Below are 24,463 nucleotides of genomic sequence, written 5' to 3'. Positions count from 1 at the left end.
GTCACATGACCACTCCCCATGCTCCTCCTGGGGCTGGAAAGGGGTTAGTTTAACCTCCTGTTTGCTAGTAAAACTGAGTTACTATGTCGCAAAATGATGCATGTCCAAAAAGTGTGTCACCAACAGGGAAAGTTTGGAAAGCTCTGGTGTAGACAATGCTGAGCTAAGTGGACCAACAGCCTGATTCAGTGTAAGGCATCTTCTTACGACAGAGCAGTGACAGATTTCTCTTAGCCTTAGCCCCCAAGGGCAAGAGAATGGAAAAGCCAGAGCTCCCAGTCCAGTGGGTCTGGTGGCTCTGCAGGCAGAGCTGCCTTCCTGGTTCACTCTGGACAATTCTTGCCACTGCAACTGAAAGCAGGAAAACTCCCAGTGTATAGGGAAGAGGTGAGGGGACCCCTGCCCTTTCTCTGCTACTGACAGACCCTTAAAGAACTGCAGCAGAATATATTGGGGGGGGGTCTTCTGCTGCAGGCTCCAAATAATCTAGCTGCTGTTTCCTGAATCTGGCACTTTTGAGGAACAGGTCTCTGGTTATCTTATTTATTTATGCCCAATTGCACTGCAAAGTTATATTGTGTCATGCCAGGCCTGTACATTTCAACACAAGTAAGATCAATGGATATGTGTCTTAATGACTGAAATTTCATAATAAATTTAAAGGGCTATGGTGTTAGTACTATCAAAAGACATTGTTTGATTTATCATGTTATGCTTTGAAATGAAATAGTGTTCACTGTTTCATGTAGTGATCATAGAAACATGGAAGTGGAAGACTGTTCAACTATCAAACAGCTTTTACTATCATGAAGTTCTTCCTAATGTTTAGTTGGAATCTCCTTTCTTGAAGCCATTGGTTTGAGACCTACCCTGCAGAGCAGGAGAAAACAAGTTTCCTCCATCCTGTGTGTAATAATCCTTTAGATATTTGGCTCTCATATCTCCTTCTCAGTCTCCTCGTTTCCAGGCTAAACATGCCCAGCTCCCTCAACCATTCCTCATCAGGCCTGGTTTCCAGACCACTGATCATATTGATCACCCTCCTCTGCACACCTTCCAGTTTGCCAATACCCTTTTTGAACTGTGGGGCCCAAAAATGGACACAGGACTCCAGGTGTGATTACCGTATTCTTCGCCCTATAGGACACACTTTTTCCCCTCCAAAAATGAAGGGGAAATGCGTGTGCGTCCTATGGGGCGAATGCAGGCTTTCGCTGAAGCCTGGAGAGTGAGAGGCGTCGGTGCGCACTGACCCCTCTCGCTCTCCAGGCTTCAGGAAGCTATCCGCAAGCCTTGCGAGCCCGGCAGCAGCCTGCAGCCCAGAGCACGGGGTGCCCTCCGGAGGACGCCCCGTGCTTCGGGCAGGTGTCCGCAAGCCTCCTGTGCCTGGCGGGAGATCCCACTGGGCGCGCGAGGCTTGGGGCGGCAGCCTGTTCTGGGGGCTGGGGTCAGGGGAAGCTCGGGCTTCCCCCGCGCCGGGGGGGGAATAAAAATGGGGTGGTGCGTCCTATGGGGCGAAAAATACGGTAACTTCAGTTAATGCAGCCTTTAATTGCATTAGGCTTCTTTGCTTCCATGTCACAAGGATCTAAGCCGACCTGAGCCCGGCTTCGGCTGGGGAGGGCGGGATATAAATAAAATTTATTATTATTATTTTATCCTTTTCACATGTACTGATATACACTTGGGGGTGTGGGGAACAAGTGTCACCTATGTTATTTTCTTATTTGGACCATTTTCATACTGCTTAACATGTAAAAGTATCTAAAACAATAATAACATAAAGGAATGTTACAGAAATACAGAGTGTTGCATGCATGGATGCTACATTACTATAAATTGTTAATATATAACAACATCAATTCCTTCTCCTTCTAACATACCTCCCTTCTCAGACCCCAGAACTCCATGCATCTACTCCGACCCTCACACAGGGCCCAGGCAGACACACCACCCTGCAAAATTTGACAACGAAGAAACGTCCTGGAAACACCACCAAGTCTGAATGCCAGTTTCAAATCTACGCTCATGGCATCTTGTGACCAGCCAAGAACAAGACTCTTGCGTCCTAATGGACAGCTTAATGAAGATGCTGACCCATGGTGCAGCAGATGTGGGGAGGAAATGCCATCTTGGGGATAATTAGGAAAGGGGCCAGAAATCACACTGCACTGACAAGTATTTTGAAACTGTGCTTGGAATACTGTTTACAGCTCCAATCACCTCACCTCAGGACAATGCAGGGCTGGGAAAAGTTCAGAGAAGAGCATCCGAAATGATTAAGGGGCTGGAACAACTTCCCTGAGAGAAAGGGATACTTTGATTGCATGGCAAGTACAGTTTGTGCGTGACGGAGGTGTATAAAATTACACACAGAAAGCAGATAGCGATAAGCTTTTCTTTCTCCCAGTATTAGAACTCTGGACCATCCAATAAAGCTGAATGTTGGAAGGGGCAGGACAAAGGTGCCTAGAAAGAAGGACTTCTATGCACAGGGCATGCAACTTGCTCTCAGGGGATGTAGCAATAGCCATCAACTTAGATGGCTTTAAAAGAGGATTGGACAAATTCCTGGAGGACAACACTATCAACAGCTACTACTATGCATCTGAGCACTCAGTGAAGGAATCACAAGTCAGGGGAGGCTACCGTTTTGCTCAGTTCCTGCTTGCAGACTTCCCACAATGCAAAAGAAAACCAAAACATGCACAAAAAGGCTGATTTGAAAATTCAATTTATGTGAATAGCCATGTGTTCAGCATCAGATGCTGATAAGAAAACACAAATGGAGTAGCTAGCATAAATCATCTGTTTCCAAATACATTCATCATCAGTGTCTATGTACCGTATTTTTCGCCCTATAGGACGCACTGTCCCATATGGCGCACCTAGTTTTTGGGGGGGGGAAATAAAGGGGAAAAAATTTATTTCCACCCCAGCCCCCAGAACAGGCAACTCTCCGCAAGCCGTGGGAGTCCAGCACCGGGCTCCCACGCCTTGCAGAGAGCTGCGCGAAGCCTGGGCGCGCTGAGCTCAGCGTGCCCAGCCTTCAGCATGCAGGCAACTCTCCACAAGCCGTGGGAGCCCGCCGCGGGCTCCCACGGCTTGCGGAGATCTGTGCGAAGCCTGGAGAGCGAGAGGGGTTGGTGCGCACCGACCCCTCTCGCTCTCCAGGCTTCAGCAAAAGCCTGCATTCGCCCCATAGGACGCACACACATTTCCCCTTCATTTTTGGAGGGGAAAAAGTGTGTCCTATGGGGCGAAAAATACGGTATATTGCTTGTAATGCCAAACACATGAAGCAATAATTAATATCTGTTCAATATAATTCTATAGATATGTTAAAGGCTTTCTGTGCATTGTGTGATTCCCATAATGAGCATCAGGTTGACCACTGTAAGAACAGGATGGTACACTATGAGCCATTGGTCTGATCCCTCAATGCTCTTCATATAAATTGGGGGACAAGAGTGGGAGAGGGAGAGAGAGCACTATTGCTCACATGCCCTGCTTCATGAGCTCCTAAAGCCAGCTGGATACTGTGGGCAATGCAATCATGGGACAAATAGGAGTTTGTTCTGATCCACTAGGACTCTCCTTATTTTATGCTCTTGCACCAGGATTGAGCCACCTCTGCAGAAATGCAGTGGCGCTAGTGGAAGATTAGTGCACGGCTCCAGCCCTGACTTCAGAGGAACAAGGATAATCAAATGCATTTCAAATGCAAGGATAATCAAAAGCTGGATTCCCCAGACAACATTCTCTGGCGTTTGCTTCATTTCCTTTCAGGAAAGATTCTGAGCTTCATATTGGCTGACCTGACCCACCACCAAGCATCTCGAAAATGCAGGAAAACAAGGAGGACTGATTTGGACGCCCAGCAATGGAACAGAAAGGGGTGAAGTTTTGCCAACAGGCCTGGAAGCAAACGGCAAGGAGCCAAGGCTGCAATGACAAATGTGTAAATCAACAAGCAACAAAGATGCAATGGCTGGTATTACCACTGAATGACAACTGCAGGAAGGAGCATTAGACACAGTGCACAGTTGAACTATGGAACTCACTCCCACAAGAGGCAGTGATGTCCACCAGCTTGGGTGGTTTCCAGAAACCAATAGCTGAAAGGGTCTTGCTTGTGACTTTCCTACATGGATTTGGTTGGACATAATGAGAGCAAGATACTGGACTGGACAGATCATTGGCCTGACTGAGATGGGCGCTTCTTATGTTCTGATTAGGAAGAGAGGCAAGGAGATCCCAAGGAAGAGAGAGAAGCAGCATCAGGGTGAAGAAAAAAGATACCGAGGCGGGGGGGGGCGGCGGAATGCCAGCTGGGAAGGACCATAGCTCTGTGGCAGAGAACCTGCTTGGCATTCAGAAGGTTGCCACCAGGGCAGACGATATCTGGTTTTCAACATCATGATATATCAGCAGCTAAACATCACGATTTAATGATACAGTGGTACCTCAGGTTAAGTACTTAATTCATTCCAGACGTCTCTTCTTAACCTGAAACTGTTCTTAACCTGAAGCACCACTTTAGCTAATAGGGCCTCCTGCTGCTGCCGTGCCACCAGAGCCCGATTTCTGTTCTTATCCTGAAGCAAATTTCTTAACCTGAAGCACTATTTCTGGGTTAGCGGAGTGTGTAACCTGAAGCGTATGTAACCCGAGGTACCACTGCATGTCACAAAGTCTGCTTCTCCAAGGCAGTTTGGCCCCTCTGCCATCTGTTAGCGATGTTGTGTGCACTGGATCTGCCACTTCATGTAAGGCCAGGTGGAACCCAGGGTTGAGAAAGGCTGGTTTACTGGAACCCTCCCCTGAATCCGTTTCCTCACCTGCCACATCCTCTGTAGACAACTCTGATGTTTCCCAGGGCCCAGCATGGTTCATCCCACCCCACTGGGACCCTCCGCAGGATCATCAGCCTCAAGGTCTTCCAAGATGTCTCCACAGCACTCACTACAGGGAGGATTTGTCTAAAGCTCTTCGAAAGCCATCCACATTGTAGCAGTCACTGCTTCCTGAGGCACATGGTTCCAGAGTTGAACTATGCTCATCTACTTCCTAACTATATTGATCTGCAACCCCACCAGCAGCAGGAAAGGAGGAGCAGCCGGATCAACTGCAAAGCGGTTACTATTTTCCTGCTTTGCAGACCATTCCTGGAGGACACTGGACCCACCCACCACCGATTTGTAACACCAGACTTCTGGGTGGGGAGATTAAATGGGGGCAGGATATTGGTTCAATGTGAATGATTTTTGGACTAGGAAGAGGAAGTTTTGTTTATTTGCTAATTTGTGGTCAGAAAACTGCTTTGATTATTATTTGAACATTGTTATTGTTGTTCGCCACTACCTATACGGCTGGTATATTTATTTCCATGTTATTTTATATTCATGTATTATAGGATTCCCCCCGCCTGCCCACCCCCCCACCCCCATTTCCCATGGCTTTATGTATTGTATATTCATTTTGCTTTAAGTTGCTTGAATACCTTTGGGTGATAAGTTTAATAATTGAACGAAATAAATGAACCTTGTTCAGTTACTGTCTGGCGCTCTGTGCACCTTGCCTCTCTCCACCTACTTGGTCCTGCTAAATGGTGATGCCAGGCCTTGAATGTTGCAGCCTTTGTCACACAAAGTTTGGGCACCATCACTGATCTATGGCCCTTCCTTTAAGACACAGAAAGATAGGAAGCCGCCCTATACTGCTGACCCTGCAGTGGTCACCTTCCAACATTCCGTGCTGCTGAATAAATGAGACAGAGCCTATGTGTGCAGCACTTTAAAGCATTGAACCAGGGCCTAGGAGGCCAGGGTTCAAATCCCCACTTGTCCATGAAACTCACTGGGTGACCTTGAGCCAGTTGCTGCCTCTCAGCCTACCCCACAGGGACACCGTGGGGATTAAATGAGGGGGAGAACCACATAGGTCACCTTGAGCTCCTTGAGGGGGGGGGGAGTCAGATTGAAATTATTATTATCATAAATAAATAAATATAGATAGATAGATAGATAGATAGATAGATGGCATAGCCTCATCTCATTCTGTATTGTCTAGAGTCTGGCATTCCAGGGTTTCAGCCAGTCCTCCCAGCTTACCCGGAAATGCAGGGGGTGGAGTTTGAACCTCAGGTCTTCCTGCAAATGCTCTACCTCTGAACTCTGGCACCTCCCCAAGACACAAAAAATAACTAACACTGTCTTTGTTCATGGCAAGGAAAGAGGATATGCCACAGCTACCTGGAGGACACCTGCAACAGTGAAGATTTACTCCCACTCCCTACTTCCTGCTGTGTCAAGGTATTTACTTAGGGGCTGTCTGTGTTGTGACAGTGTCCTAGACTCATATGAATGCCTTAACCCTCCACATTTTTGAGTCATTCAGTCATGCATTTTTGTTATTGTGGGGGTAGTGTGAAATGGCACCACCAGGGTGAGAGTCCTTGGTGGTCTCTCAAAGGCCCCGGCTAAAAAGGCACATCCTTTGTTCCTTGGGAGAATGCAGTCCAGTAGGTCATTCAGAAGGGAAAATAAAGGCAGCAGTCTCTCTCTTTTTGGAGGGGGTGGGGGGAAAAAACCTTGAAACAAGCAACTGTGAAAAAGAGGCTTGTTGTGGGGAGAAATAAAACGTTTTGGTGCAAGCGCAGTGACGACGGTTTTGCTTGCTTAAAGTGTGCAAGGTACCTTTGTCACACAAATGCATCAAGGCAAAGCTGCAAAGGGGGTGTTCTGCAGTTCTGAAACCGCAACGAGAAGCTTGCTCTTGGATAATGGGAGACTGACACATGGCTCAGCCAACTGCACCATGGCAGCAGACGAGTCCCTGGCTAGAAAAGCTCCACTGGCTGCTGGTCTGTTTCCAGGCTCAATTCAAACTGTGCTGGCTATGACCTATTAAGCACTATACAGCCTAGGTCCAGGCTATCTGATAGAGCATATTCACTCATGTGAACGTGCCCAGGTTCTGAGATTTTTGGGAGGCTTTTGCCTTACTCTCAGTCCCACCACCCTCACAGGTCTACTTGGTAGGGACGTGGGACAGGGCCTTCTTGGTGTCTGCTCCCAGACTTTGTATTGTAATGGTGGGTGGGTGGGTGTAGAATCATAGAACTGTAGAGCTGTAAGAAATCCCTGAGAATCATCTAGTCCAACCCCCTGCAATGCAGTAATCTCAGCTAAAGCATCCATATTCTACTTTTGTTTAAATGTGTGCGTTTCTTTAAAAAAATGATTGCTTTTCCCTGTATTTTTAGCTGCTTCTATTTTAGCAGTAAGTCGCCTGTCAGGGAAAGAGGCAGGATATAAATAAATATAACAACAGCAGCAACAGGAGCAGCCTGTTCAAAGTCACCTGCGAGCATATGATTTGCACAGATGCTATCCATGAACATTCCCAGTGGTGCATTTTGGTGGCGCAAAGTGGCCTCCTTGGTTTTGGCACCATCTCTAAGGCTGTGGTGGAGAAGAGCATCAGTGGCCCTCCAAAGGCCACGGGCGATAGGAACTGTCTTCGAGCAACATCTGGAAGGGCACAGCAGTTCTGAATCTAGAAAAAGAAAGCACCCTTCTTTGCCAGTAGTGCCTCATATTGAATCAGCAGCCATTTGTTCATCTACCGCAGTGCTGTCTACACAGACTGGCAGCAGCTCTCCAGGGTTTCAAGCAGAAGATCCTACCTGGGGATGCTGGGACTTGAACCTGAGACCTTCTGCATGCAAAGCAAATGCTCTGCCACTCAGCTTCTGTGGCGCATTCTCAGGTAGCCTTGAGAAACATCACAACAAGACTGAGCTGTGAATCCAGAAGGATCCATTCAAGCCTCACCTCCATTATAAACTTGGAGAAGCTGAGACCCCAGGAGCCTCGCCTGGAAGAAAGCCTTGTTTGTTGGTGGGACTTAGCCTCTATACAGAGGACTGTTCTATTTATATGTTGGGGGGCAGGGATAAGAACACGGGCCTACCTCACAGGGTCGTTGTAAGGATAAGACCTCAGAGATTTGTCCTTCTTCTTCTATAGCAGGACAGTACTGATCTTACGCAGTGCCTTACAATCCATTTTATTCTCACAGACGCCTCAGCTCAGTAGCAGAGCAAGAGGTCCCAGGTTCAGCCTTGGCATCTCTATGCAGGGATGGAATAAGACTCCTTGGACAGCCATTTAGCATGCAGACAGAAATGAACTAGATAGACAAAGGACCAAACTCCACAGAAATCAGCTTCTAAAACCCCTAAATAGTAGGGTTTTGCCACCGCCACCACCCATTTACTGGCACAGAACAAGAAGGGAATGCACAGAGACCGATCCAAAGTGATTGGCGAAGTAGGGATTCAAACCCAGTCCTCCTCAGCTTTAAAGGAACTGGGCTGTAAGTGAGGAGAGAGACGCCCTGGAGGGTCACTGCCAGTCAAAGACTGGGAAGTGCAGGAGAGCTAAATAGCAGGCTGACCCTGCTTCATTCTCCCTTCAGAGGGCCAGCAGTGCATGCACATCTTCCCAGGGTCAATCTTGCAGAATATCAGCTGGGGAAGACCTCTTTCTGGCAGAGATCCTGGAGAGTTGCTGATTGGCTGCCACCAGTCAGCAAAGACCAACCAGGTGTCATCCAGATATTGGTAAGCTAAAACTCCCATCATCCTTGACCTGGGGTTGAATGGAAGTGTAATCTGGAGAGCAGGGAGGCTGGCACACAGTCCTGGGCTAGATGGGACAGTTAAAACAGGATCCTTTATGCAGGAGGCCATCCCCTAGTAACAGCTGGCTGGGCATACACTATACCTTTAAAGCACATTCAATACACATTTTTGACCCCTCACTGCAACCTGTAAAAAGTTGCTGGGAACCGTAACTGTGAGAGGTAAAACTACAGTGCCCAGAATTCTTTTTAGGAATAGGATTTGTTCTGAATGAGCTTTAAAAGTACGGAACAATGCATGTAGCCTCTCTTTATTCTTAAGGAGGGGGGGAATCAACACCTCTCTTTCCCACCCCTCCTCCCTAGGAAGTGTTGCTAATAACTCTCTTCTAAAGGGCAAGAGGCAAAAGTCAGGATGCCTATTTATAAAGCCTGGTGGGGCCCAAAACCAGAGAAAGGCCAAGAACTTCCTGCAGAGAGAGTCTCGCATTTCGGCAAGAAGTCTGCCAAAATTCATCGGCCAGTTAAAGTGATGCTCTCCCAAGGGGGTGACGGCAGCTTGGGGTGTGGGGGGCTGCCTAGCTGCACAATCTGGCAAGCAGCAAACAAGTTAAATGTGGCTTTTGCAATGTGACAAAAATACAGAGGGCATGTTAATTGCTTTCATTTAAAGATAAATATATCTGGGGGGGAGCAGGGCATGCAGGGCTGGATGAGTAGCACCAGGTGCCATCCAACGAAGCCAAATGTCAGAAGACTCCTTCACAAAACAGTTTTACTCTAGAACTCCCCCCCCCACAAGATGTAGCAATGGGCACCAGGGATGCCAACTTGAATAAAATATTTGGGGGGACAGGTAAGCCCCACATAATTGTTCACACGACGCAGCACATAAACACCATTTGAATGGCAATGCCTATTTATTGGGGGGGGGCTCAAATATTTTACGGGGGGGGGGAGAGAAGACCCTTCAACCCCTAGGAGTTGGCTCCTATGATGGCCACCAACTTGGATGGCTTTAAAAGAGGACTGGACAAGTTCCTGGAGGAGGCAGGGGAGGCAATTTGTGGCTTAGTGTCAGTGGTTAGATTCTTCACTCCACTGTTGGAGGCAGCATTGCTTCTGACTCCCAGTTGCTGGGGGCTGCTAGTGGGGGGGGCTGTTTCCCTTGGGTCCCGCTTGCAGGCTATTTCCCACAGGGTCATCTGCTTGGCTACTGGCAGGGCAGAGTGCTAGCCTAGTTGGGCCCCTTTGGCCTGACCATGTTGACCAGGCTCTTCGTAAGTTTTTCTTCACCATCCTTCTTGGCATCCTGGCTATTCCAGGCCATTATCAATTTTCATCAACTGCCTGAAACGCGGGTCAAGGCAATGGCCAAGGTGACCAGCCATGTCTCCTCTTTATGGTTTGCCTCCTGAAACTACTTAGGAGTTACTGAATTCTTTCTTTTTGCTACGACAAAAAAAGCAGCAGGGGGGTAGGAATACTGTGTGGCCTTCTCAATGGCAGAGGCTTCTCAATTGCCAAGGAAATGTAAATGCAGTCTACCTTCTTTCCCACCAATCCCGAGTTCAGCTTCCTTGCTAGAAACTCCACCCCACTGCCAGGGGGGGCGGGTAGAGGAGAGAGCAACAGCCACATGGTTTGGGAGGCATCAATTGTTGCGAATTCCATCAGCAAATTCCTCCACGGTTTGCCTGAATTCATTTAGTAGATCCGAAGGGGGGCTGGGGGAGAGAGACGGGAGGTGATTTCCTCACCAAATAATCTCTCTCCACCCCTCCGCTTTTCAGCTGCTCCGAAACTGAAGTTGTTTAAAGAAAGAATGAGATGTCTGCAATCCAGGGATATCTTGAAAAGTGTGTTTGGAAAACTCAGGAACCCAGATTACAATTAAATTGTAATTGTGTGCGTTTGTGTGTGTTGGGGGGTTGCAATAAAAGACTACAGTTTTTTGCCAATTTGTTCACTGGAGATTTCCCCCTCAGATCTCCCTACACGGCCGCCGCCGCCGCACGCCCCCAGCCTTACACAAGCAACAACTTGATAAAGAAAGAGAGAACGGGGGGCAAATTTTTCTCCTTCACACAAATCCCCATTCCCCAATTCTTTCTTTGGGGATACACGCGCCTACCTAGAGGTAAGTCCCACTGAGCTCCAGGAGGCTTACATGCAAGTAGACGCTCCTGGGAATGAGCTCCAAATCGAACTTCCACAGAAGAACGGCGTCGGGCTTGCAAGCCTTGTCCCAAGTTTGCAAACGGTATCGAGGAGTTTGGGGTCCATTTCCCGCACCCACCCCAACGAGGCCCTGTTTTCCAAGGCGGGGGGGGGAGCGAGTAAAGCCCCGGGGGTGTCCAAGGACACCAGTTGCGGCTGAAAGCTCTTGGCAAAACCTCGGGGAGAAGGGAGAGAAAAGCGACGCCCCCCCCTGGAAGTCTTGGTAGAGCGAGAAAGAGTCGTGGAATATAATAAAATTAAACCCCGAGCCTACTCCAGAACTGACGACAAAGAAGGCTTCTATTTCCCCCACCCCGCAGAAAGTGACCCAAAGCCGGTCCCCCACGGCTACTCCACCCCCCTAACTCCCCGCCGCCCCTCACCGTTGATTTCGTGGCTGGGCGCCTCGCTCTGGCTGAAACCTTTGGCCACGTAGAGCTTCTTGACTTCGGAACAACTTCGCGAGCGCGGCTCGGCCGACGACGAGGCGGCGGCGGCGGCGGCGGCGGCGGCGAGAAGCAGCCAAAGGAGCGGCCGGCCCCAGGCGGCGGTGGCCGGGGGCCGGAGCCGTGGGCGGGCCAGCATGCTGGACGAAGGCGCGCGGGCTCCGGAGAGGAGAGGGCGCCGCTGGCCACACGGCCCGGCGGAGGACGGCGAGGGCGCCCTGCCGCGCGCGGCGAGGCTCCCCACCGCGACCGAGTCCTCGGCGGCTCCGCTGCGGAGAAGAAACTTTAGGCGCCTCGGAGGGAAAGACGCGGCGGCGGTGGCGACAGAAACACCAGCCGGGACAGGCAGCGGCGGCGGCGGCCCCCAGGAAAAGCAGGAGCAGCCCGGCGGGGCGGAGTGGAGCTGGAGCCCTGCCTTCGCCTTCGCCTCCGCCTCCGCCTCTCCAAGCGTGCGCGCGCGCCTCCCTCCGCGCGGGGAAGCCGGCAGGCGCGCTCGGGGGCGGGATGGGAGTGCGGAGAGGGGGCAGTGAATGGGTGGGCTGGCCCCAATCGCGAATCTCCCTCCCTCCGCCCCTGCCCATAATGAAGATAAGAGAGAAGCGGCTGAGAGTTCGCAGGGGCTCTTTTTTAAAAAATAAAATAGATTGCGCGGGTCTCGCTTCCATTCCCTAGGGTGCCCCTCCCTTCCAAAAGCAGATTTTTGGCCGCCGCTACAATCCTGGCAAGCCGCACGCCCCTCCCCCTCCGTCTGCGCCAGAAAGGAGACCCATTGAGTTCAATGAGAGCCTAAGGAACAGGTGAGGGGTGCGTGGGTGGGTGTTTTTTCCGGCGCGCCGTAGGCTGCAAAAATCTTCCATGCGCTTCCTCGCGAGTAAGCCTTCCTGGGACTTGTTTCCGAAGCCACGTGCATAGAATGGCTCTGACGGAGGCGGGGAAAAGTCTGCGGTTGCTCACCTGGGGGCAAGTCCCGTTGAAAACAATTGGTCTTACTTTTGAGCAGACGTGCGAGGGGAGAATGGAGCGGGCACTGTTAAACCCTGAAAGTAGGCGGAGGGTTGGATCCGCGCAGCCTGTTCCTGGTGAGGTGTTTGCAGAAGGAAGCCCGAATGAAGTCGACGCGGGCGGGGGGGGGGGCTCGTTTTCAGGTAGTAGGGTAGCCCGTCCCTACACCAAGAAGTCTTATTACAATGACAGAAAAGAAAATGAGCATTTATTGACACCACCAGCATCTAAATATGTATCCTGCAACATGTTTAGGTTACAATTCTGTTTATTTCCTTTCGTGTTGGTTCCATGGCAGGCTGCCATCGAGCTTACTTCATTACAGCTAAGTGACATTATGGAACCCGGGAGACCAGAGTTCAAATCCCTGCTCAACCAGGAAGCTCACTGGGCGACCTTGGACCCAGTGGCTGAGCCTGACCTACCTCACAGGTTGTTGTGAGGATAGAATGAGGAGGAGGAGCTATAAATGCAATAAATAAAATTATTATCATTATTATTACCATCCAGCCTTCACTAGCACATCCCAGAGCAGGTTACATCATTATATTCAGAATTAAGGACAGTTAAAACAGAGTTCAGTCCCAGGAATAAGGTGGACCCTGAAAACACACATTTCAGACTACAGGTAGCTAGAAAATAAACTATTGCATCCCTTGGGACTTACTTCTGTGGAAACACATAATGCACAGGGCTGTACACTACAGTGGTACCTCAGGTTACAGACGCTTCAGGTTACATACACTTCAAGTTACAGACTCCGCTAACCCAGAAATAGTACCTCAGGTTAAGAACTTTGCTTCAGGATGAGAACAGAAATTGTGCTCCGGTGGCGCGGCGGCAGCAGGAGGCCCCGTTAGCTAACGTGGTGCTTCAGGTTAAGAACAGTTTCAGGTTAAGAACAGACCTCCAGAATTAATTAAGTTCTTAACCCGAGGTACCACTGTATTTGGTTCAAATTTATTAACTCACCTGTTTTTCACTCAGCTGTGTTTTGTAACAAGTTCATTTGTTTTTCAAACAGATTTGGCCTCATCTTTACCCTCTTGTGTGTGTGTGTTTTACTGGCAACTTTGACATTTTTGTGGTGCTGACACAACAGCTAAGGAACCAGATGCCTTTACAATAATAAACAGGTGTTACGCTCAGTGGTGTGTCTTGTCTGTTATTTACTAACTCCATCAGATTTGCAATTTCTACACTCCTTCTATTGGAGGCTTATTAGTTATTATTAAGAGGGAGGGGGAGATTCCTGGTACTCCCAACATTTCTTTGTTTTCCTGCAGGCCTGGGTTAAAAGTCAGTGACCCAAATGGATTTTGATGCAGATCTTTTCCGTGTGGTGATTTCTGATTGGCAGGTAAACCAATTCAAATTAATTGGTTGTCTTTGCACATGTGCATGCGTGCTTCCACAAACACACACACACATACCCCAAGCATCAGTGGTGTTAGCATCTCCTGGAGCCCCGCCTCTCTATCTTTAACCACACCCCTCCCATGATTGGCTATGCCCATTTTAAAAAAAGAAATAGATGTAAACTTGCCTATAGCAATTTTAATAGAAAATCTCCTGTCATGCCTAAACACATTTTCCTTCACTTTAAAGTTGCTATGATTCTATGATCTATTTCCTTACATTTTTAGAATTAAGGAGTAGCAATTTTTCCAAGGCATGGGGACAAAACACACACATTTTTCCCAGGCGAAAGGCTATCTTAAGAAATGTTGCAGCCCAAATGACACCCTTTCTCTCTCTTTTGAATAAATTTTATTAGGGTTTATAGAGAAAAATGCAAAACTTAATATCAAATATATTTTCCTCTTTTTTTATCCGAACTAAGACTTTGATTTAAATACAATAAAAATATAAAGAGAATGGAGGGAGAAATTATTAAAAACAGAGAAAGAGAGAAATAAAGAAAAATTAAAAAGAGGTTGAGAGAGAGAAAAATAAAATTCAGAAGGTAAGTCCACTGTATATAAACAAAATTCACTTCATCCACTCCAATGTTATACCCAACAAAGCCACTTTCTATAAACAAACACCCTTTCTCCAAGTTAAGATGCAGAGCACCCATGGCCAACTGGGCTTCTTTCGCTGAGACGGCTAGAGCACCGGCGGCGGATAACTCATTCTGAATCTGACCAGACACGGGTTAGAGCTCAATGTTGAGCCTACCAAGTGGTGATAGTGACGGCAAAGAGGACTTTCTTCACCGCCTCTATTGCATCTGCAGAAAACAACAGCAAGAGACTCTTTCAGGTGGTTCGCCCCTGCTCCATCGGGGCCCAGTACAGGTCACATGATCTCCTGCAATGCAGATAAAGTCACTCAGATTCAGGAAGAGGTAGACTCCACCATGGGAGCAGGGCCAGGGCGGGAGAGTGCTAGAGTCCTGTCTAGTCAAGTTGCGTGGGATCAATTCCAATCTCTTACCTCCGAGGATGTGGACAGGCTGCTTGGATGAGTGAAACCAACCACCTGTCTCCTTGATCCTTGCCCATCCTGGCTTATAAAAGCTAGCCGGGAAGGGCTGGGAGACAGGCTTCATGGGGTGGTGAATGCTTCCCTCGGTGAGGGAGCCTTCCCAGACCCGCTGAAAGAGGCAGTCATCAAACCGCTTCTTAAAAAAACATCTTTAGATGCGGCCAATATGGACAACTATCGCCCAGTCTCAAATCTTCCATTCTTGGGCAAGGTGATTGAGCGAGTGGTTGCTGAACCACTCTATTTTATTTTTTAAGGATATTTATTAAAGTTTCAAAAAAAAGATTACAGAATAAGAAAAAGAAGAAAAAAAATACAAAGTACAGAAAAATAAAAATAGTTAAAAACAAATCAATCTTTTCATATCTTGTCTTTCATCAGCTTGTTTCCCTGACCTCCTCACACCTCCCTTTTTTGTATTCCAGTTCAATTAGTTAATTCAGCAAATCCTTTCCCTCCTTGTTTTTATCTTAATCCTTTACCTTGATGTATTATAACTTTGCATTCTCACCTAATAACAATCCATTTTTACATACTCCTTTATAACATTGCTGCTAAAACCACTTAACTTCATTCCGACATCATTCTAACATTCATTAATTTTGCAGTATTTATGTAAGTAGTCTTTAAATTTCTTCCAATCTTCTTCCACCGACTCTTCTCCCTCGTCTCGGATTCTGCCAGTCATTTCCGCCAGTTCCATATAATCCATGACCTTCATCTGCCATTCTTCCAGGGTGGGTAGATCTTGTGTCTTCCAATACTTTGCAATGAGTATTCTTGCTGCTGTTGTAGCATACATAAAAAAAGTTCTATCCTTCTTTAACACCAATTGGCCGACCATGCCCAGGAGAAAGGCCTCTGGTTTCTTCTGAAAGGTATATTTAAATACCTTTTTCATTTCATTATAGATCATCTCCCAGAAAGCCTTAATCTTTGGGCACGTCCACCAAAGGTGAAAGAATGTACCTTCATTTTCTTTACATTTCCAACATTTATTATCGGGCAAATGATAGATTTTTGCAAGCTTGACTGGTGTCATGTACCACCTGTATATCATTTTCATAATATTCTCTCTTAAAGCATTACATGCCATAAATTTCATACCTGTGGTCCATAACTGTTCCCAGTCAGCCAACATAATGTTGTGTCCAACATCTTGTGCCCATTTTATCATAGCAGATTTTACCATTTCATCCTGAGTGTTCCATTTCAAAAGCAAGTTATACATTCTTGATAATATCTTAGTTTTGGGATCTAACAGTTCTGTTTCCAATTTTGATTTTTCCACCCGGAAACCAATTTTCTTGTCCAAATTGTAAGCCTCCCTTATTTGATAATAATGAAGCCAATCTCGCACTTTGTCTTTTAGTTTCTCAAAGCTCTGCAATTTCAATTTATCTCCTTCTTATTCCAAGATCTCCCAATATTTCGGCCATTTGGCCTCCATATTGAGCTTTTTCTGAGCCTTTGCTTCCATCGGTGATAACCACCTTGGGGTTTTATTTTCAAGTAAGTCTTTATATCTTATCCAGACATTGAACAATGCTTTCCTGACAATATGGTTTTTAAATGCTTTATGTGCTTTAACCTTATCATACCACAAATATGCATGCCACCCAAATACATTATTGAAACCTTCTAAATCCAAAATGTCTGTGTTCTCAAGAAGCAGCCATTCTTTCAGCCAGCAAAATGCTGCTGATTCATAATAAAGTTTAAAGTCTGGCAGGGCAAATCCACCTCTTTCTTTTGCATTGGTTAATATTTTAAATTTTATTCTGGGCTTCTTGCCCTGCCAGACAAATCTAGAAATATCTCTCTGCCACTTCTTGAAACCGTCCATTTTGTCCAAAATTTGCAATGATTGAAACAAAAACAACATTCTTGGCAATACATTCATTTTTATAGCAGCAATACGGCCTAGCAAGGAAAGCTTCAAATTTGACTATATTTCTAAATCCTTTTTCACTTCTGACCAACATTTTTCATAGTTATCTTTAAATAAATTCAGGTTCTTAGCAGTCATATTGACCCCCAGGTATTTTACTTTCTTAACCAATGTTAAACCTGTCTCCTTCTAAAACCTCTCTTTCTCAATCGGTGTTAGATTTTTCTCTAAAACCTTAGTTTTTAACTTGTTCAACTTGAATCCTGCAACCTGACCAAATTCTTGAATCAATTCCAATACTCTTTTAGTACTAGATTCTGGCTCCTGTAGTGTCAGTACTAAGTCGTCTGCAAATGCTTTCAATTTGTACTGTTTGGCTCCGACTTGTATACCTTTAACCAATTGGTTCCTTCTAATCATATTTAGGAGAACCTCCAGGACCGAAATAAAGAGCAATGGGGAAATTGGGCAACCTTGTTGTGTCCCTTTCTCTATCTTAAATTCCTCCGTCACCACATTATTAACAATTAGTTTAGCCTTTTGTTCTGAATAAATTGCACCTATACCATTTCCAAAACCTTGACCAACCACCATCCCCTGAAGATTCTTCTTCATAAAACTCCAAGAAATGTTGTCAAAAGCTTTCTCCGTGTCTACAAAAATCAAAACTGCTTTAGTGTTAATGTTCACTAAAGATATTTTTCTAAGATATTAATTATATTTCTCGTGTTATCAGACAAGTGTCTGCCCGGGAGAAAGCCTGCTTGATCTTTATGTATCTCTTCCACTAGTACTTTTTTTAAATCTTTTAGCCAAAATGTCTGCAAAAATTTTGTAATCCACATTACAAAGCAGAGATATGGGGCGGTAATTCTTAAGTTGTGTCTTTTCAGACTCGATTTTCGGTATAAGTGTAATGTAGGCTTCCTTCCACGACGCTGGTGCTTTTTTCCCTTCCAAAATTTCATTACAAACTTCCTTTAATGGTTGTATTATCCAGTCTTTCAAAGATCTATAATATCTTGAAGTTAAACTATCCGGCCCTGGAGATTTACCCAATTGCATATTCTGGATGGCACCTTCCACCTCCTGTTCAGTTATCTTATAGTTCAACATTAACTTATTTTCTTGAGAGATTTTTTGTAGTCCATTTAATTTCAAAAATTGATCTATATCAACTTCTTTCTGTGGCCCTTGTGTATATAGTTGTTTAAAGTACCTCTGGAAACATTTTCTAATCTCAACTGAGTTCTGTATATCCTTTCCTTCCACTTCCAAATTTGTAATAGTGTTGAGTTTTTGTCTTCTCTTCATTTGCCAAGCTAACAATTTCCCACATTTGTTGGCCGATTAGAATGTCTTTTGTCTCATCTGTTTGATTTTCCACTCTATTTCCTGGTTCATCATTTTCATATATTGTACTTGATGTAACTTTATTTCTCTCAGAATCTCTTGAGATTTTGGTTTCGCTCTCAATTTCTTCTCGCCTTCTTTTATTTTGTCCAAAATTTTATCTTTTTTTCTCATTTTGGGTTCTCTTCTTTATTGCATTCTGTTGTACCAGAAACCCTCTCATAACCGCTTTGCTTGCGTCCCACATTACTCTTTTTTCAACACTAGTCTTCATATTTATCTCAAAATAATCTCTCAAAGTTTTTTGGGCCTTCTTGGTCACTTCTCCATCTCTAAACAAGGTGTCGTTCATCCTCCATCTGAAGGAGCCACTTGGTGTTAGTTTCATCTCCATTTTCACAGCATTATGGTCGGAGCAGGTTTTAGGACAAATTTCCACTTTTCTAGTTGCTGAACAACTCCAAGCACGCCTGGAGGATGCGGACCATTTGGATCCCTTCCAGTCGGGATTCAGGCCTCACCATGGGACTGAAACTGCCTTGGTCGTGCTGGTCGATGATCTCCAGCGGGCTAGGGACAAAGGTGAGAGCTGTTTCCTAGTTCTGCTGGATCTCTCAGCGGTGTTTGATACCATCGACCATAACATCCTTCTGGACCGTCTTGAGGGGCTGGGAGCTGGGGGCACTGTCATACAGTGGTTCCGCTCCTTCCTCCTGGGCCGTGTTCAGAAAGTGGTGGGGGGGATGAGTGTTCAGACCCCTGGGCTCTCACTTATGGGGTGCCTCAGGGTTCCGTCCTCTCCCCCATGCTTTTTAACATCTACATGCAGCCGCTGGGAAAGATCATCAGGGGGTTTGGGCTGGGTGTTCATCAGTATGCGGATGATACCCAGCTCTACCTCTCTTTCAAATCAGAACCAGTGAAGGGAGTGAAGGTCCTGTGTGAGCGTCTGGAAATGGTTGGAGGATGGATGGTGGCTCACAGATTGAGGTTGAATCCTGACAAGACAGAAGTACTGTTTTTGGGGGACAGGAGGCGAGCTGGTGTGGAGGACTCCCTGGTCCTGAATGGGGTAACTGTGCCCCTGAAGAACCAGGTGCGCAGCCTGGGAGTCATTTTGGACTCGAAACTGTCCAAGGAGGTGCAGGTCAATTCTGTGTCCAGGGCATCTGTTTACCAGCTCCATCTGGTACGCAGTCTGAGACCCTTCCTGCCCACAGACTGTCTCGCCAGAGTGGTGCATGCTCTAGTTATCTCTTGCTTGGACTACTGCAATGCACTCTATGTGACCGGAAGGTGACCCGGAAACTGCAATAAATCCAGAATGCGGCAGCTAGACTGGTGACTGGGAGAGGCTGCCGAGAGGCTTGACAACAATATGTCAGGAGTGCTCTGATGGTGTTTCCTGCTTGGCAGGGGGGTGGACTCGATGGCCCTTGTGGTCTCTTCCAACTCTATGATTCTATGATATGATCTATGACCACATAACACCAGTCCTGAAAGACCTACATTGGCTCCCAGTATGTTTCCGAGCACAATTCAAAGTGTTGCTGCTGATCTTTAAACGGCCTCGGGTCCTCTACCCCTAAACTGCCTCGGTCCAGTATACATGAAGGAGCGTCTCCACCCGCCCAGTTCTGCCTGGACACTGAGGTCCAGTGCTGAGGGCCTTTTGGTGGTTCCCTCGCTGCGAGAAGCCAAGTTACAGGGAACCACACAGAGGGCCTTCTCGGTAGTAGCGCCTGCCCTGTGAAATGCCCTCCCACCAGATGTCAAAGAAATAAACAACTATTTCACATTTAGAAGACATCTGAAGGCAGCCCTGTTCAGGGAAGCTTTTAAAGTTTGATGGACTATTGTATTTTAGTATTTTGTTGGAAGCCTCCGAGAGTGACTGGGCCAGATGGGTGGGGTATAAATAAATTATTATTATTATTATTATTATTATTATTCAAATGTGGCAGGAAGCCCCTCAAGCACCACCTCCTGTCACTGGCAACAATGATAGAGTTAAACAACTAACCAAGCACCTTGTCTACTTGTTGGAGCAGGCCTGCCCCTGCCCTGCACCTCTGACCCTAGGGGAGTGAGTGACGCTGTGATCTAGGCCACTGAGCCTCTTGGGCTTCCCAATCGTAAGGTTCCGTGGTTTGAATCCACACAATGGGGTGAGCTCCCGTTGCTCTGTCCCAGCTCCTGCCAACCTAGCAGTTCGAAAGGAAGAACTTCCTGACAGTAAGAGCTGTTCGACAGTGGAATTTGCTGCCAAGGAGTGTGGTGAAGTCTCCTTCTTTGGAGGTCTTTAAGCAGAGGCTTGACAACCATATGTCAGGAGTGCTCTGGTGGTGTTTCCTGCTTGGCAGGGGGTTGGACTCGATGGCCCTTGTGGTCTCTTCCAACTCTATGATTCCATGATTCTATGATTCTATGAAAGCACACCAGTGCAAGTAGATAAATAGGTAGCGCTGCAGTGGGAAGGTAAACGGCATTTCTGTGTGCTCTGGTTTCTGTCACGGTGTCCGATTGTGCCAGAAGTGGCTTAATAATGCTGGTCGCGTGACCCAGAAAGCTGTCTGTGGCCAAAAATGTATAGATTGCTCTTGGAATGGCATGACCTGGAAAGCTGTCTGTGGACGCACACCAGCTCTCTCAGCCTAAAGCAAGATGAGCGCTGCACCCCTTAGTTGCCTTCGACTGGACTTAACCATCCAGGGGTCCTTTACCTTTTTACCTTTAACTGCACCTCTGACAGCCCACGCCACCTCCCAATCCGACAAGTAAGCACTGCCCTCACATCCCTTGGCCACATTCTGGAACGTGCAAATCAAACTCATCAATTTCCCAAACCTTTTGAAGGTTTAGGGTGTCTGGCTATGCTGCCTCACCCTTCACCACTGCCAGAGAGGAACATCATAATGGAGTGGTTCAGGTAGGATCTTGCAAGTCTCTCCTCCTTGACTCTTCTGCCTTTAACTCATGAGTAAAGAGACCAACTGGTTAATAGAGGGCACTTTATCCCAGAAGAACGTCTTTGTGCTGCCTGAAAAGAGCAGTTGTTGTTATGTGGGGCAAAGCTTCAGAAATCTGCTGAAACACCTTTGTCAGAGGAGGAAAAGGTACAGAGACTCTCCATACATAGGAAACAGCTTCCTTCTAGCTAAGCATTGCCTACACTGGCTGGCAGCAGCTGTCCAGGTTTTCAGGCAGTGGGTCTCCCCCAGTCCTACTTGGAGACTTCTGCATGCTCAGCAGGTGCTCTACCATGGAGCTATAGCACCCCCCATTTCTCCCTCTCTCTTGTAAGCCAGATGTGACCCTCTAGAATAAGAGAACTGTAGAGCTGGAAGGGACCTTGAGGGTTATCCAGTCCAACTCCCTGCAATGACATTGCTGAACTCCAGCTCCTGTGGTCCCTAGTCCCTGGCCATGCTGGCTGGGGCTAATGGGAGTTGGAGTCTAGAGGACCTCAGGTTCCCCACCGCTGCTCTAGCCTGCCTGCCTATTCAGTCCCACTTCCCTTCCATCTCTGGCCACACTCTTTCTCAAGGAAACGGATATGAAGTCCCATTGAAGTAACATGTTTTGTAACATGCTTTGGCTGCCACTCTTCCTCTGGAAATGAAGGATAGGTCCCCCAACTCCCTTGGCAGACTAGATGCCATGCTCAATGCAATGCATATTTCCCCCAATGACTAATTGAATTCAAAGCAGCCATGGAGCAGAAGAATGTTCAAGGAAGAAGGGGAGGAGGATGCTTGTTAACTTCCATATCCAAACTATCCTCCCTCTCCAGCAACCTTTCACCTTGCAGGGGGAAAGAGATGCAAGCCCATGGGGGAAAAGATGAATGCACCTGAGCATCCTCACTGCTGCAAGGCACAAAGAACACAGGTAACATTTTTAAACTTCTGTCATTTATACCGTGCGCCATTCCTCTCACAGCATCATTAAATCGATTGCTGACCAATTATCGTTTTATCCCGGTTTGAGTATGGCCTTATGGGAAGGCCTTGGGCAAGCACTAATTCCTGGCCTCAGTTTCTCAGCTGTGTAACCCTGGGCAGGGGGAGAGGAGCTGACTTGCCTCACAGGGTCGTTGTGATGTTGAAACAATGACTTATGTATCTGGGAATTTTTTTACAAAGCGACAGAGACTTGGAAAAGTTTCCTCATTGTAGCTACACGTTGTGTCTTACAGTTTACTGATCAGGTCTGCACCTGTTTTGCTTTGGAACAGCTGCTATTTTTCACAGGCTGTTCACTGAGCTCTGAGTGATACAGATGTTTTTTTTAAAAAAATATTATTTTCAGAAAAAGACAAGAATGCAAATCATAAAAGCAGTAACATGAGAGAAATTTCCAGGCCAGAACAACAAAACAAAGTAAAAGCAAACAAGATGTAAAACAAAGGTCTGGTTATTCTGCTTCTCTTCACAGGCTCCCAATGAAGCAGCAGAGAACTCCAAAGATACTGGGCACTGATCTCTTTGCTGTTAAAGATGCTAGAAACTCACATACCTTGCTGGTGAATCTGCAGATTCTCTGGTTGTCGCTGCTGGTTCTCGGTATTTTCTTTTCATTGTTACAGGGAAGTGATGGTGCCCATTTGATATCTTTTCAGGTATAACACACACAAATATTCTGAACAATATGGGTGAGAGGGGGGATATCCCATTTGTCCTCCAAGTCCACTTTTAAACTCTATTCGTGAAACATAAGATGTGTGAAAGGCTTTAAAAACAAAACAATGCCTCAGATTGGATCAGAAGTTGAAATCCTCCCCATTCATCTGACTGACTTGAACTGGTGCCACAGTGCAATCATTGTTGTTACTGGTCAGTGACTTCCTAAATGAACAAGTTACGGTACTTTCGTCTTTTCTGCCCAAGTGATCAGATGATATTAAAACCTATGTGCAATTTGGCAGGAAGCAGGGAGAAAGCAAGAGCAGCAGTCACTAGCAAACCTAAACTATTTACCTTATGTCAGGTTCTGCCAGGGCTACAAAAAGCTGGTTTTCATGTCACCAGAACAACACTTGGTTTCTCTCTCCCCCCTCCCCGCTCCCCCACTCCTCCTCCCCATTTTGGAATTAACAAAGTAAACTGATCTTCCTGCAGAATGTGTCATACAATTAGGATTGGGATAAACAGGTTTCTCAGTATGGCCTCTGTATCCTGGTGGGCTGAGGAGACAAAGGGACAAGGATGGGGAAGGTGGAGAGAGCAGGTTTCATCAAACAAAGCTTGCGTCTGTTTTCAGTGCCAGAGTCTAGATGCATGTATGAAATGGGGCGCTTCTTCTGGGATCAGATAGAACTCATGGGCATCCAATGAAGCTGAATACTGAAAGTCTCAGGACAAGGAAAATAACGTCCTTCTCAGCACAGTGCATGTTTAAACTTTGGAACTCACTGCCACTAGAGGCAGTGATAGCCACAAACTTGGATGGCTTTAAAGTGGATTGGACAAGATAATGGAGGTTGTCAATGGCTACTAGCCACAGTGATTGAAGGCGGCAATGCTTCTGAATGCCAGTTGCTGGAAGCCGCAGGAGGGAAGAGGGCTTTTGTCTTCAGGTGCTGCTTGCCAGGTTTCCCACAAGGATCTGGGTGGCCACTGTGAGAACAGGATGCTGAAGAGAATATTCTTATAGGCAATGCATAGGAAGTATATACCAAGTTAGAACACTTGCTCATCTGGATCATTATGCTGTACTCTGACTGGCAGTGGCTGCCCAGGGTTTCAACTGGAGTCATTTTCAGCCCCACCTAGAGATGCTTCTGGGGAAGGAAAGCAAAAGGAGGCCCTATCGCTGAGCTATGGTGCATATGCCAAATGTACCTTTCAGTGAGTCAGATGATTATCAGAGGATAGGTACTTATAGCAGCTATTACCAGGGCAGCTCAATGCCTTTATACTGAGATACACACACACACACACAGAGAGAGAGAGAGAGAGAGAGAGAGAGAGAGAGAGAGAGAGATTGGGGACTTCCGAGTTAGCGCCTCCAGCAATGGTGGAGCTCCTCCGATCGGGAGGAACTTGCTCCGTGGAAAGTTAGGGTCTGAACCGCCACGGCGAAGGCGGAGACCCACTGAAATCACAGGCGGAAGAAGCCTGTGAACTTGGGGTTCGGCTGGCACCATTTGCGCCTCCCCTACTCGCGGGGAAACCCTGTTTTGGGGATCCGGAGCGATGTGGGGTGAGCGGCGTGGTGCTTTGAATCGACTGCTTCTTCCACGGAGTGAAGCCGCATTGCTGCTGCTGGAGAGCGCTGACTTTTTCCTGTGGACAATTGGACTTTAAACAACAACCCGTGAGTAGTACGGAAAATTGGATCTTTAAATACCTTAATTTGACATTGAACGGGGAAGGTTCAAAACAGGAAGTCCGCCTTCCCCTTTTGTAAA

At 46.8% G+C, this 24,463-nt stretch overlaps 1 protein-coding gene and 1 long non-coding RNA gene across 3 annotated transcripts in view; one reads left to right on the top strand and one right to left on the bottom strand.

Annotated features, from left to right (window-relative positions):
- Positions 1–11,685, bottom strand: part of GPC4 (glypican 4) — a 118,824-nt gene extending 107,139 nt beyond the window's left edge. Inside the window, exon 1 of the mRNA XM_081846776.1 lies at positions 11,253–11,685. Within this exon, the coding sequence (XP_081702902.1) occupies positions 11,253–11,454 (202 nt within the window). The 5' untranslated portion in view covers positions 11,455–11,685. The remainder of the gene's footprint in view (positions 1–11,252) is intronic.
- Positions 8,477–22,532, top strand: LOC309333408. 2 transcript variants are annotated; one of them, XR_014152499.1, is made up of 5 exons: positions 8,477–8,629; positions 13,342–13,453; positions 13,604–13,677; positions 21,845–21,942; positions 22,489–22,532. It is a non-coding gene; the product is annotated as an uncharacterized lncRNA (long non-coding RNA). The 2 variants fall into 2 exon arrangements; XR_014152500.1 differs by lacking the exon at positions 8,477–8,629 and adding an exon at positions 11,758–12,112.
- Positions 22,533–24,463: the final 1,931 nt, after the last annotated feature.

Source organism: Podarcis erhardii (assembly GCF_964252035.2).
Source record: "Podarcis erhardii genome assembly, chromosome: Z".
NCBI classification, from domain to species: domain Eukaryota; kingdom Metazoa; phylum Chordata; class Lepidosauria; order Squamata; family Lacertidae; genus Podarcis; species Podarcis erhardii.
This window is presented reverse-complemented; position numbering and strand designations above follow the sequence as displayed.